Raw genomic sequence first — 15096 nt, forward strand, 5'->3', positions numbered from 1 at the left:
TGTAAATTTGATTGTTATTTTCCTGGCTCGTCCTTCATTCTGAAGGTGGCTCTGGGAGCAGATGAGACACTGAGGCGCGGTGCTGTCAGATAAGGCAGTGTGTCCGTCTGCCTTAGTTGTTTAAATAGACACAGACATGTAATGAGTCCCTGCTGACAGACAGCTCCACACCTTCACTTCCTCTCTGCTCATCTGTCTTAACCACCTCCCTAATCTACAAGTGTGGTAACATAACATCCGTCCTTGACAATCTCCGTCGTCTGGTTTAGTGACTTTTTATCAACCATCATTTTTAAGACATGTAAAAACCTTTCAAATCCATAAGTACAGAATTTACTGATGTGTAATTTTATAGAACAACATTTTGAAATATCTTAAGCCAGTGTGAACGTCTGTTAACCACAAGACACGAGCCAGAAGTTAAACAATGCTAACTTCAATGTCTCAACTTCATGTCTTAGCTGTGACACTTGCGTGTTTAGTTCTGACACACTAACACATCAGAGTGTCTCTGCTGCCCGACAGCTGACAGGCTAATGAAGAGTGAGTCACACTGGACAGCGTGGCAGACTGCACCAGTGTTTAAATAGGTTTAACTGACCTCACTAAGTACAGGACTGGAGCAAAGAGCATCAGAGCAGCCAAAATGAGTCAGTGGCCTCTGTTTTCCATCAGCTCTATGTACTGTATAGAGCAAAGACATGACAATGTCCCTCAGGGGCGTCTGCCTGATGACTAGAATCATGGATATTGATGGCTTGACCCCCGTTCTCAGGTGTTTGTATTGACCAAACAATGAATCAAGAAGATGATCAGAAAATGTATCGATAGTGAAAAAGATTTGTGGCCTTCAACTGAAGTGTTGGACATGTCGGTGAGGCTGTCTGAAACATTAAGAGATAACTGAGTGATCCCTGAACTACTTGTCAAGTTTTTTTTTTTTCACTCCTCTCTCGAGTGTTGACTGGAGAACATTTTTAATTTTATCTGTGTGTCTTCTCTTGTTGTGTCTGTTGTGTTGGTGTGCAGCCGGGAAACTACAAGAGGACAGTGAAGCGCATCGACGACGGCCACCGGCTGTGTAACGAGCTGGTCAGCTGCTTCCAGGAGAGGGCCAAGATAGAGAAGAGCTATGCTCTGCAGCTGAGCGACTGGGCCAAGAGGTGGAGGGGTGTAGTGGAGAAAGGTAAGCTGATGTAGCATGTGGCACAAGTCGTAGCAGAGCGCTGGCCTTATCTAGTTCTGATAAGGAGATAGCACAAGATATTATCTGCAAAGCTGCTGGATTTTGCAAAAACTGACAGTCACAAACTAAATACCCCTGATAGACTGGTCAGGTGCTCCCAGTCAGACTCTGCCCACCAGTAACCTGCAAGACAGCAGGGAAAAATCACCACTGGACAATCAGAGTAACTCGCCTCACCCATGTGTGTTACTCAGGGCCCCAGTACGGTACGCTGGAGAAGGCGTGGCACGCCTTCATGCAGGCAGCTGACCGGCTCAGCGAGCTGCATCAGGAGCTGCGTGAGCGTCTGGCAGGAGAGGACAGCGAGAAGGTGCGCAACTGGCAGAAGGACGCCTTCCACAGGCAGATGATCGGAGGCTTTAAGGAGACCAAGGACACTGAAGATGGCTTCCGCAAAGCCCAGAAACCCTGGGTCCGCAAATTAAAAGAGGTGAGGGTCAGCTGAGTGTTTTATCATAGCCTAATAAAGTGTGTGTCAGTGAATTTTGTTCCCAATGATATGCCCAACTATCTTTTAGGAAAGAGAGGAGGTTTTCTGAATGTAAAGGGACCTCTTTATTTGTCTGTTTTACATTAAAATGTTACAATATGTGAAGTTGGAGTCCAGTAAGAAGAGCTACCATCAGGCCAGGAAGGAGGAGTGGACAGCTGTTACCAGGGAAACGCATGCAAAGGCCGACCCCACAAAGTCCCAAGAAGAAGTCCGCAAGTATACGGCCCGGGTGGAGCGCTGCAGCCAGGAGGCAGAGAGGGTATAAACCTACACCTACACTCACTCTTTAATTCATTTCCCCGAGTCTTGGTCTTTAAACTTAGTCTCCAATGTGACTGAGCAACCAGGGATGAAACCAAGGCCAAATCCGTGACACAAATGTCGCAGTCCCATCTGCTGATCCCTGTGGATTTTTTTGCACTGATTAATACAAACACTGGGATTTTTTTTTTTTCAAAGGATTGATGTTGTTTGTTGGGCATCCACCAACAAAAGATGAACCTCAGGCTTGAAGCCATTCAGGTGGACTGTATGGGAACATTACTGTTTTACTGCAAATGTCAGAGACGATGAACACAGGGATCATGGGAAGGCTTATAACCCCATTTGACCATTACGATCAATAATGCAGCTGTACGTTGAACATTCTCACTCAAATGTTGACATGACTGGTAAAGAGGAGTGGAGACCACACCCAGCGCCCTGTAGTGTCGAAGCAGCCTCCTGCTTACAATTAACACGGAGCCGTTGAGTGCTTTTGGAGCAGCTGATATGAGCGCACACCCTGTTGCTGAGCACACGCTCCCTCTGTTCAGCCAGCGGTTTATATGAGCTCTCTAGAAACAGTTACTGGACATTTGTTTCAAATGTTCTAACTAATGGCCGTTTTTAGTTTTTTGTTTAATTCATACAATATTTATTCTGATGTTCCTAAGTAGGTTGCGGTATTGACTTCTTTTTGTCGTTACCCACAAAAAGAAGCAAGAAAATCAACTTCTCTTTTGTTTCTGGACTGAAAACCCTCTGAACCATGATATTTGTGTTACAACTCTTATAGATACATGCATGCATAGATGGTCCCATGTGTAGCTCCACTTGTACCAATGTGGGTGTGTCGGATTCGAAAAACATACCTGTGTGTGTTTTCGTGACGTTGAAACATGACTGGACTTGTTTCCTCCGTCTGCTCTCGGATGGCAGAGAAGAGCTGCATGTCCTGAAGAGGGAAGTGATCAAGCGAGCTGATGGAAATTGTAGTTTATGCTCTAGTCATTCATCGTTAGAAGCAGTCAGTATCTGCCTGAAGACATTTAGGATGCTCATCAGTCTTCTACCCTCCTGTAAAGTCTCCTTGCAGATATACACACTTTTAAATCACCACCTTGAGCTTTCTGAATTACTGTAGGGTTACAAAGGGTTGTGTGTGTTTGTGTTGCAGGCGAAAGAGCGCTATGAAAAGGCCCTAGATGAGCTGAACCGCTGTAACCCACGCTACATAGAAGACATGGAGCAGGTGTTCGACCTCACTCAGGAGGCTGAGCGCAGGAGGCTGCGCTTTTTCAAAGAAGTCCTGCTAGACATCCACACACACCTCGACCTGTCCAGCAGAGAAGGGTAGGACATGCCACACATGCACATACACATGCATTCACACAATGCTATCACACACACGCACTCACACACACTCCTCACACACACAAAAGGGGGATCAAATGCGTCATGATGTTTTAGAGCAAAGGCTTCTTAACGTGTGTGAACATGTGTATGTACACAATAGTTAATGGAAAACTCAAACCGTTGTCCATTAACTATTGACCTCTTATTCTGTTTAAACAACCCCCTGTTACCATGGTAATGTGCAACAAAGTCGCTGTCCAAATATTGAACAAATACCTTTTGACTAGCTGCTGCACAACAAGCGCCATGTGGAGCTGCGGTGAGGTTTTCACACTGGAAATACTCGGAATGTTTCACCATTTTTCATTTGGTGTAAAACCAGATGAATAGGAGTCATCAGGTTGGGTCGATGGCTGAAGTAGAGAGATGATCACGCGTGAGCTCAGTTTCCCGGCCTTGCCCTCAATGACCGTCAACCCCAAGATCCGGGCTCAGTCTCCCAAACTCCTATTTTATAGAGTCTGTTATTACATGGATGAATGTGAATTACCCTGCATGAGACTGTGCATGAGTGATGGTTTCAAGTCTTTCTGGCTTTTGCCCCCAAACTGCACTGAGAGCAGTGAGAACATCAGAATTCACCCTGACTGCGCTGAAAATAACATTGTCCAAGGGGAAGTCATTTAGACATGGCTCATGCTCTCCTGGAAGGCTTTGGCTGATGATCAGTACTTATATCATGTTTGATCTAGTTGCACATTTGGTTGTGTTAAGACAAACATGTTTTGAAAAGCCTATTTTGCATGTTACGGCACTTCACTTGGAGTGCAGTTCCCTCCCATTTCACGAAATATCGGAAATATATTTTACCAACTCACCAGGAAAACCAACAATTAGACATCTTGTTCCATGTATCATTTCTTATGTTCATGTCCTTAAACAGGGTTAAACCAAAGTTTACGCCCTTGTGTTCTCAGGGACGTTCGAGAGTAGAGCATTTCTATGTTCCGATTGGTTTCCAATGATGTGCATCATTAGCATGAATTTCCCCAAATGTCGACTTTAACGCATGTCAGTGTCTGACTGGTGCCTGCTGTTCCAAAGGTGCCACGCATGCACAAATGGGTGTTGAATGGTCCCGCGGGTGCTTGCTAGTGGTTGGCATAGGAAGTTTTCGTTGACATTTATTCCACCATTACCATGTGAATTTTGAGTGTCAGTGCCATTTGAGTGTTGTCTCTTGCCTTTATTTTGCCTGTGTGCATGTGTCAAATTCAAATGTGGTGCTTTCCAAATGGTGAACAGACACTTGTGCTCGCACACTGACTACGCCCAACAGATAATGAATGTCTGAGGCATTTGCCAGGACACAACAAGAGCATGTAAGTAGATACATGAGGCTGGAGGATCCAGTCTTTTTATTATAGACTCTGAACACTTAGTTCCAAAGTCTCTACCATCTGCTGCGCTAATAGATTATCTTATTGATTACATTATGCCATGAATAATGGTTTCCCATCTAATCACTATTTGCTGAAGTTGAGCTGCAGCGTTCGAACAGCCCTCAGCCACCCACCTGCAGCTGCTGGGAAGAGTGGATGCAGATGAATGGGTGCATATCATCTCTGAGGGTCAACAAACCAACTCCGAGCTGATAACACTCACGAGAGATCTGTAACAAGCCTGTGTTATCTGGAACTCCACTGTTCAATGGATGCTTAGGAATGTAAAGGCTCCGCCCCCAGAATACACGGACTGTAATCAGGAACCTGCGGCGGTGAAATCTATCCTGTTTCCACTCAGCCATGTTCAGGGCGAGATGTGATCAGCCCAATTTCTTCCCAATTTGGTTTATATCCACCAAGGAGCTTTTCCCATGTTTCTGTGTGTCTGTACACTGTTTTACACTGACAGTGGATCAAATGAATATGTGAAGTGTGAAAAGTATGGCAGCCAGTACAAATTCATCAGCTCTGATCCTCCTTAGATATTTAAGAGAAGAGAACATTTACAGTGCTTACATTGACTGTATTTAAATAGCACCTCTCTCCCTCAGCAGGACTCAGTCTTGTTCACACACACACACACACTGATGGTGGAGGCTGTCATTTGAAGTTTAAAACTATCCATCAGGATCAATTAGGGCATCAGTAGCTTGCCTCGACAAGGTCAGTAGGGGACACGAGGATCGAACCAGGGACTCAGCTCGGTAGCGTTTGCGTAACGCTGAGGTAGCGGTAAGGTTACCTACCTAACTAAATTTTTCATATATTATTGTAAAGTGCTACCCAAAATGAAAGGACTCCAAATACCCACCCATTGAGCAGAAGAAGTAAGCAAAAGGAAATCACTCTTAAGGGACGGAGGAGGATTTAGATGTGATTGTGTTCGTCACTTCATCCATCAGGTTCAAAGACCTGTACCGGGACCTGGGTCAGACCATCCGAGCAGCCAATGACACCGAAGATCTCAGGTGGTGGAGGAACACCCACGGACCGGGCATGAGCATGAACTGGCCACAGTATGAGGTGTGTAAACACACACACACACACACACACACACACACACACACACACACACACACACACACACATCCTGAGCAGAAAACACAGTCCCTGTCAATACTTAAAACCAACCAAAATACATCAAGATTCTCACAAAGAAAGAAACTGTGGGATTGTGTCCTGTGCATAACCTCCTTCTTTCATTCTTAAATGTTTTCATGAAAACAAGAGTGCAGGACTGCAGTAAAGTGTGTGTGTGTGTGTGTGTGTGTGTGTGTGTGTGTGTGTGGTGGTTCCAAGCAAAAGGAATATTAAACAGGCTTCTAGTGAAAGCCTTGTTTTGTGACTGAGAGCCCTGAGTGGGGTCAGGAATGTTGCAACACACACACACACTCACTCATACACACACACACACACACACACTCGCACTACAGATTTCACTTCATAAAATGCTGCTAAAGTGCAGACTGGGCCAATAAATACACCCAAATATTTACACTTTTTCCACCAATTCTGGGAAGCTGAACCCCAGACGTGTGTGTCTTTGTTGGGTGTCAGGCTGATTCCTCCTGTCAGTGTTCAGACCAACCAGATTCCTCTGGTGGAAAAATGCTGCTTCATGGTTTTAACTTTAGATGGGGAGCATTTATTCTGCCTGTCAACTCTGATTACACATCCACTTCTTTGTCTTGATTAGAGTTCGATGGAGCTGGATTTACATCATCCATAATCTTTGGTAGAAATCTTTTTCTGTCTGTTCAGAGAAACAGAGACCAACATGTTTGGTCTTTAACTCTCTGCTCACAACTGTCACATCTCCTGCTTCACCAGAACAACATTGTAGGTATAAGCTTGCCATTCGGCGATTATTTCAGTTAGCGATTCTCCGTACATTCCTCTTTTTGTATGCTCCTGTTTCTTAAAGTCCACCTCGCAAAATAAAAAGGACAACAAACAGCAAGCTGCTAGTTTCCTGAAAATGGCACATTTTGAGGAAGATTTGCATCTTGCAGTAAGGTAGGCCTGCTGGGTTATTTAAAAAAATAGTTGTAAAGATATACCACCAAAAATATAGAAATAGAAATATATATATATATAAGGTAAAAAGAGAAAACCTTCTTCCGTGAAGTTCCGTTTCCTCTTAGGTCGTCTGAATCAGGTCTGAGAAGAATGCAGCTGATTGTGTTATGCTACACGAAGGTCCGTCCACACCCTCTTCACTCTTGCTGAGGCACAACGAAGGAATCTTTTGTGTTTTGTCCTGTTTTCTCTCTGTGAAAAGGTTCACAGAAGCAATTGTTAAGTTATAATAGAGATTCAATCAGCTTAAATTCAATGTGTGTGTTGGTGTTTGTTAGAGTGTGTGTATGCGTGTGTATGCGTGTGTGTGTGTGTGTGTGTGTGTGCGCTGTTTCCTCAAATTTCCAGTCTCTCAAAAGAACTGACATGTAATACCCAAGAATGCAATAAGTGGACCTCTGAGTTTCAGTGTGACGACTTCAGATGTTTTGTCAGGTTAACTGAGCCGAAGGTGTTGAGTTGTTGCCGAGTGTTCACTCTGTGATTTGAGGTTGTTTGAGTGCTAACTTACACTCTGAACACACATGTCTCAGAATTAGCAGCAGTAATTCAGCTGTTTTTACCATGAAGTCAGCTGACGGTCAGGTGACTGGAGGGTCTCGCACTCAACGTACAGTCCAAGGTTTACAGTAGCTTTCTACTGATAAGCCTCTTTATCTTCAGAGCTGTTATTATCGGTGTATAAATGGTTTATGACACACAGTTTTGTTATCAGATGGAAGTGTTTGTGTTGCAACTGATTGTGTACCATAAACCATTTACACACTGATGTTTATTGGAGTTGTAGTTATGATGGGAAACTATTACTTCTCACGTGGGCTGAAGAAAATACCATACGTCTTCAAAGAAGACTTTTTGTTTCTTGACAGGAGTTTAACAATAATAATAATAATAATGATAATAATAATAAATAATCAACAGATTACCTTTTGAAATGGTAGCAAAACCCATAAGTTACTGAGGACCTGAATGAAGGTTCTTTTGGGAGAAAGAGCCTTGAATTAATGCTTCACTCCAGAAGTGTATTTTAGCATTCAGTTCTCCCAAATAGACATCTTGCCTCCAGAATGCAGAAAGGGCCAGCCACCCACATTTAGCTTGATGCTAACTGCAACTGATTACTAACAACAGCAAACCTGTTCAACAAACTTTAACATGTCACCACTCATTCAGTGTACCACTGGGGGAAAAAAGCAGTGATACAATTTTCAGGGTTTTAGCTGAGTTCTTTTAGCTGAAATCAAAGTGTTAGTGGATTACTGGGCCTACAGCTGGATAAAGAAGACTGACAGAGTTTGTAAACAGATGTTTTTGGGTCAGTATTGCTGTCGGGGGCCTTTAAATACAGCGTCACCCCTGTTCAACAGAGGTCAAAGTCATTTTTTTCTCCAGTATTTAAAATTAAGATCTGAGAGACATTGGCAGAGAGGATGAATCTCTTCCCACTGCATAGCCAACAAGCAACAGAGAGACATTGTTTCTCTCACACAGCCACACACACACACACACACACTGCTGTACTTGTGAAGACTCTCATTCATAATCCTAAGTCTGTCGCGTATTTACTTATGAACGGAAGGGAAGTCCAGTGTCCTCACTCTGAAGGTAATCTCTAATCCTCCTTTCATAGAAGTGCAGACGTGGGTGTGTGTACTGCAATGTCTACACTTGCACACACAAACAGAAACACACACAAAAACATACACACCACCTGTATACCAGATAGTTTTGAGGTTGAGACAGTTGATAACAGCAATTATACTCCAAGCCACCTATTTCTGTCAACACCAGGCTATTATGACTTGTGTGTGTGTGTGACTTTAACTCACCCCTAAGGCCCAGTTGGGCCATTACATTAAACTTCAACTCAACTGCAACACGCACACAGGACATTACTAAGTAATCAGACTCAGGGCATGGATTCTGTCTCTACCAAAGATGATGCATGTTATCCTGCCAGAAGAAGAGTGTTGCCTCACCTGAGTCGCTAGCAGATTGTGCTGTTGTGGTTTTACAGTATCTGTTTATCAGGACACCTGGTAGCTTGACAGTGTTTTCCAGGTATCAAGGCTGAGGTCCTATCAATGAGCTGGCTTCAGAACTGTATGAGGATTCAACAGGTTTTGTTTTTGGTTTGTTTACTTTGTCGTGTAATTAGATTCCAGGTTGATGATATAAAACCTTAAAACAAGATTAGAACACTCATTATCTCTGGACACAATCAAGCACAACGTCATTCAAAGGTTGACATTCTGAACATGTTTTGATATAAATGGGTAAGTTAGATTCGATGTTTTGCGTCACATTTCGTTTGATTCTGGTTAAAAAAAACGGACTAAACTGAAGTCACAAGGTTTTGACTGATTGTTACATTTTTAAATCATAGCTGCAATTGGCTCAGATGGTTTGGAGTGCTTGCTGTTACGTTTCTCTTCTGTGTGTGTTGTGTGTGTGTGTGTGTGTGTGTGTGTGTGTGTGTGCGCGCGCGCAGGAGTGGTCTCCGGAGGCGAGTCGGTCCATCAGCAGGAAGGAGAGAGGCGGACACTCTGAGGAGAATGTTGTCACTCTGACCAACATCGTCTCCTCAGTGGGGGATGGCGTCCCACCCAGCCCCATCACTCAGGAGACCACCAGGTAGAGGACGACACGCGTCTGCTGCTGACAAACCAATCCATCACCATGTTGCTCTGTTTATCTTGATCTTCAAAAGGATGCCTTGTTTTCCTCAGTTTGTCAGATGGGGCGGGAATTTAATCTTCACCCACACACACACACACACACACACGTGCGCGCTCCAGTTATGGGGATTTGTAGTAGTTGTAGTCTGAAATACAGAACTTTCACTTGGGGGTTGACAGAGGATTTCCTGACCTTCCTCTTCCCCTCTCAGGGTTAAAGACTACTCATCAGACTGGTCAGACGAGGAAAGCCCAAAGAAGCTGGCGTTGAATGGCGTGGGGGAGGCGGAGGACGAGGAGGAGCAGGTAGAGGGGGTGCGAGTCCGAGCGCTCTATGATTACTCGGGCCAGGAGGCCGATGAGCTCAGCTTTAAAGCAGGTATTAACCCTTACTAATACTGACCGACCAGAGGCATCACAGGGGTGAGGGTGATCCCGGGTCATGATCAGATGTCTCATATAAAGTGCAACAAACTGCTAATGAGACCAGCAGCAAGAGAACCTGCAAAGTTTTCATATCCACATGGCTTTAGAGCTCGTTGTCTCAGGATTCTATTAAACTGTCGTATTAAATCAGGATTCCAAACTTCAGGTTTCTCCACATGATGGCCAAAGCATCTCATTTGATGATGTCATCAGGCTCAACATGAGACGAACGCCTCACGCTTGACAGACAGATGAAGTACATACAACACCACTGTCAAGAGCATAATTATTGCAGTTTTTAAAAAGAGCAAAACAAAAACCTGTAGTAAGAGCTTTGAAATTGAGTTTTACAAAAAAAAAACTATTTCTGTTCATTTAAAAAACATACTTACATACATACCTACATATTTCTTAATGTTTCTTTCCGCCAAAATATTAAATGTTGAAACATCTTAAAGGAAGTACCGTTTTGGGAAATGTGCCTGTTGTCCACCAACCCAAGGATCAGCAAGAAGACAGACTCTTCTCTCCTCTGTGCTGCATTCGAGACTGTCACAGAACTGGGGTCTGCTAGTTAGCTTAGCTCAACGCATGGTACTGGTTGGGAAGTGTTAGCACACCTACCTGCATAACAAGGGTTGTGCATCATATGAAATCATTTGAAATTGCAAGGCACTGTAATTTTGAATTGGACACATTGTCAGAACTACTTCCTGACTGGGCCCAGTGATTTGACGCAGCACCTCAGAAGCCCCGATGAATAAAAACAAAATATTTGCTGACTGCTGTTGATAATCATGGCTGACTTTGAAGAGAGGATGAGGAGCATTACTTCTGGACAAATCAAGATCCTGATTTAGATCTATTTGATAACTTTTAACTGAGGTATGCTAACACTTCCCATCCACCACCATTCATTATGCTGGGCTAACTAGCGCTCAGCTGCTCTTTGAGGGCCTCGAGTGCAGGAGAGAAGGGAATCTATGCGCTTGTCTGGCTGTCAGGAGGATGGACAACCAGCATGTTTCCACAAAAGTCAGCGTGTGCCTTTAACTCCTCATCACAACACTTCTAGAAAAACTAGAAGACAACAGTTTTGCACATTTATATGAAACAATTAGGACATCCTCAGGAAACGGTCCCGAGTCTTCTGTTTCCCCTGTGATGCCTCATCTAAACACAGTTTTACACACACTCATGCCAAACTGTCCACATGAGTCCCGATGATGTAAAAGTCAAGTCTGTTTAAGAGTTGAATTTAATTTCTCTTCAGCTGTGGAGGAATAAAACTGTCTTGTTTGCGTGACTTGAACTAAATGATTGTTGCAAATGCTTCATTTGTAAAATGGGTCTGCATGATGTGATGCACGCAGCATGACATCATCAGATGTAGATGGTGAGAGGCTTTAAAAACATTTAATGATTTGCTGTTTCCGTTTTCCATTGTGGGTCAATGGTAAAACCTAACCCGTCTCACCGCTCTGGTTTTCCTGTGGGAACTCAAACCCAGTTCCATCCTCCTGATAAAAGATGTTCTTACATCTGCCTGCATATCAGGAGGAGTACTGTGCTGTTGTCTTATTGCGATGTTCTGTGATAATCTGAGGGATTATCGCAGAACAATCCATACTCAGATTGCCGTCAAGTAGGATGAGTAATTGTGACTTTCAAACACAATCTAGTTTTTTTGAGATGCTTAAAAATAATTTGACGTACAGACATGGAGTAGAGAGGTTTAAGATCAGCAGCGTGATTTCTGACGTGACGCTCAAAACAAATTTATAATCCGTACAGTAAACAAGTCATGAGTTAGTTTTTCCTCCGCAGGAAGAATTCCAGACCGCACGTGGCATGTGTCACGGTGCACACCCACACTCACGCACCTCTTTGCTTGAGCTAGCTGATATTCTTACAAGTGTTTTGACATTGTTTTTTTCACCAATCGTCAGTCTTCTGTTATCAATCTCATGCTCTCACTCGGGGGCTACTGTTGGATGGAGCTCTCTCTCTGGCATATTTGTGGGTTTAGCAACCAACAGCTCCTCCAGAAAGCTGTCAGTACCATCTCCCAAGCCCACGGACCGTAGAACGTCTTGAGCGTCTGGCCACGGTTCTCTGCATCTAACCTGTGATTGGCTCCCTGAAAAGGAGCGATGTTTACATGGAAGTCATAGCACGTAAACTGCATGTTTGACCTGAAGAAGGTCGTAGTTGGAATAAACAATCATCAGATCAGATCGCGTGCAGCATTCTGATCTGAGTCACATGACTGAAGCGTGTTGTAGACGTGTTCACAACTTAACTGCATACTGAAGTCCTGTCGGAGCCTTGGCAGCATTTCTTTCATCAGTCACGCTACTTCATGACACGATTCAACTTTCGGTGAGTGCTATAAACTCGCCTCTCAGCTCAATTTCCGCATTCTTACCAAGAAAACACTTCAAGTGTGGCATGATGATGTACCTGATGGCTTCAGGTCTGATTCTGTAAGGAAAGGTAGCGCTGTAGCGACGCTGTGTGGTTTGCCGTCGTGAGTCAGACTTTATCATGGTGCCTCCCTCCTGCGGACCCTCAGTCTGGATGAAGAAACCCCAGGTACTGCACTTGAACTGCTCTGTCATTGTCTAAATGAAATCATGTCTAATTGGCTCACTGTTATTTCAGTGATTTGTCGGTGTAATCATTCACTAGGGAGACATACCAGTCATCTCTAAGTCCTTAAATTGGGTTTCAAGAAAAGTCCTGGAAAGTTTCAGGCTCTCTTAAGAAATTGGAGTTTAAATTGAATTCTTCGGCTGCCCGACGTCTGGGTGGCTTCACTCACGTGTGTCTGCCGCTGTGTGCCGTTTGGTACCAGGCACTTGCACACACTCTCCAGAACTGCAGACCTGGTGGTGCCTGACCCATGCCTGACCCAGTCTTGGGGCCAGACGGGTGGTCGGCCCTGCAGATGGTTGTGTTTCATGGGGGGCATTGATTTAATAGGCGCTGATGGCCCCACAGAAAGAGACGCCTCAGTTTGGAAAAGCTTAGTCCAGCTCAGCTCTGCTTCATCTAAACCAGGACCAAGATGCACTGCGGGTGGTCTCCTCCAGATCTGGAGATCTTAATGATGGAGGACTCCCACCTGCACGCTGCCGTGATGTGTCTGGCGCCTCTAACGGGGTTTTTGTGTCATCCCTGCAGGAGAGGAGCTGTTGAAGCTGGGAGAGGAGGACGAGCAGGGCTGGTGTAAAGGTCAGCTGAGCAGCGGTCAGGTCGGCCTCTATCCTGCCAACTACGTCCAGGTTGCCACGTCTTCCTGATGTCCCGCCCTGTCCCTTCAGCCAGCCAATGGTACAAGGACACTCATGATGCCAGGACCAATCAGAAGCTACTAGTGCTGACATGGAGACATGACGTCTGTTAGACAAAACCATGTTGGATTACGGACCAGAAAACTCACCGCTGAGCTTGTTTTTCTACAATTTGCTGTTACCACAATCAGCCAGTGGGGATTGTTTACACGCCTCAGAGACGAGTCAAACCTGAACAGGAAGTAGCTGATGGAGCATGTGGACGTATACGACCTCTGACAGGACGTCATCAAACTCTTGGTTTTCCAGTTGCTGACACACACTTTAGGTTGACAGAAAATCCACATTTGATGAAAGGAGGAGGAGCCTGGAGGGAGTTGAGCAGGAAAACCACCATGACTGTCTGATTTGCTTGAACACCTGCCAATCAAACGAACCCTCATGTAGTTTGACAGTTTGGGAAAAAAGAATCTTTTATTTGCTGTCTTACTGAAAATGTTAACACTCATGTCTGTGTGTTCAATTTGAAGCTAGAGAGAGCAGAGCAGCTTAGCTAAGCTTAGTATAAAGCCTGGCAACAGCCAGCCAGGTGCTAAGCTAAGCTGACCAGCCACTGAACTAGTTAAACTCATGACAAGTAAGCATATTTGCTGATTTTTTTTTTTAATTCTTTAAGCTTGGCTATGAATAATTTAGAGAAGTGAAATAAATTCCAGATGAACTTGTTAAGATAAATGTGGAGCTTCTTTCCAGCAGGTTTCATCAAACCTTTGACTCCTGGTGTCACTAATGAATCTGTTTAGCTTTAGCTGATGGTGGCAGAACTCAGCAGCGCCGCTCTGCTGCCTGACAGGAATCACTGCTGTCTTGCTGGGTCATGACCTGCTGATGACATCAGTGAACCCAGCACATCTACAGGTCGTGACCTGGACTCCTCACTTGATTTTAGCTTCATTTACAAATATTAAGTGTGACACTGAAACCTTTCTCTCTCTTTTTTTTTTTTTATCCGATAGCTGTACGTTTGTGTCGGTCTACTGATTGTCTGATGGAAACGGTTGCTATCATTTATTCAATTATTTTTTAAGAATAGCATTTTTACCATCACCTGACTTTAATTCTACTAACATTTCCTGTTTCGTGATAATTAGGGATCAGTCTTCATTTGAACTCTGCCCGCTGAGGTGGGCGTTTTTGACGGTTAGTGTTTCTGTGCTGAGACGCGTGAAGCACGCACACCTCCGTCATCTACGACATGTTCTTGTTTTGATTAAAAACGTCACGTTTGGGGTTTTGTATGTTTCTGTTTGTACTTGGTTATGAAGCTCCAGCCAACCCTCCGAGACCCCACTAACATAGAGAAATGAAAGCTCCTTCTCCTTCCAGTCTTTTCGTTTTCTTCCCAGGAATTATAACCTGTACTCTTCATGAAGTTGTGGGAAGCAACAATAAAGTTCTTTTGTACAGTTGCACGGTTTTGTTCTACGTGCTTTATATCATCAAACACACGTCTGCGCTGTCTCGGAAGAACTAGAACGTTCCGTGCTCAAGGTTCACTCGTGAGGTTCTGGTGGAACGTCCAGCAGGATCCTGCGGTCTTCTGCAGAGCAAAGGTGTCACCACCGCCATCGTGGTCATCAGGTGACCAGGCTGTGGTGAGAGAGGTGAGCTCCACAGATGGAGAAGGTTTATTGATGGAGCCAAAATGCTGATAATCCTCACTTTCAGCTGCTTCATAAAACACCGTCACACAACT

At 44.3% G+C, this 15096-nt stretch overlaps 1 protein-coding gene across 2 annotated transcripts in view; it reads left to right on the forward strand.

The window, feature by feature from the left end:
- The window catches only part of pacsin3 (protein kinase C and casein kinase substrate in neurons 3), a 31042-nt gene extending 16243 nt beyond the window's left edge, over nt 1-14799 (forward strand). For both annotated transcript variants that reach the window (XM_086179809.1, XM_086179818.1), the window contains 8 exons: nt 1030-1186; nt 1441-1676; nt 1843-1998; nt 3178-3353; nt 5764-5884; nt 9432-9574; nt 9831-9997; nt 13231-14799. In XM_086179809.1, coding sequence (XP_086035935.1) covers nt 1030-1186; nt 1441-1676; nt 1843-1998; nt 3178-3353; nt 5764-5884; nt 9432-9574; nt 9831-9997; nt 13231-13349 — 1275 coding nt within the window. In that variant the 3' untranslated portion in view covers nt 13350-14799. The remainder of the gene's footprint in view (nt 1-1029; nt 1187-1440; nt 1677-1842; nt 1999-3177; nt 3354-5763; nt 5885-9431; nt 9575-9830; nt 9998-13230) is intronic.
- The last annotated feature ends 297 nt before the right edge of the window (nt 14800-15096 follow it).

Source organism: Aulostomus chinensis, chromosome 2, assembly GCF_037954235.1.
Source record: "Aulostomus chinensis isolate RoL2024-O1b breed Wild chromosome 2, RoL_Achi_v1.0, whole genome shotgun sequence".
Taxonomy (NCBI): domain Eukaryota; kingdom Metazoa; phylum Chordata; class Actinopteri; order Syngnathiformes; family Aulostomidae; genus Aulostomus; species Aulostomus chinensis.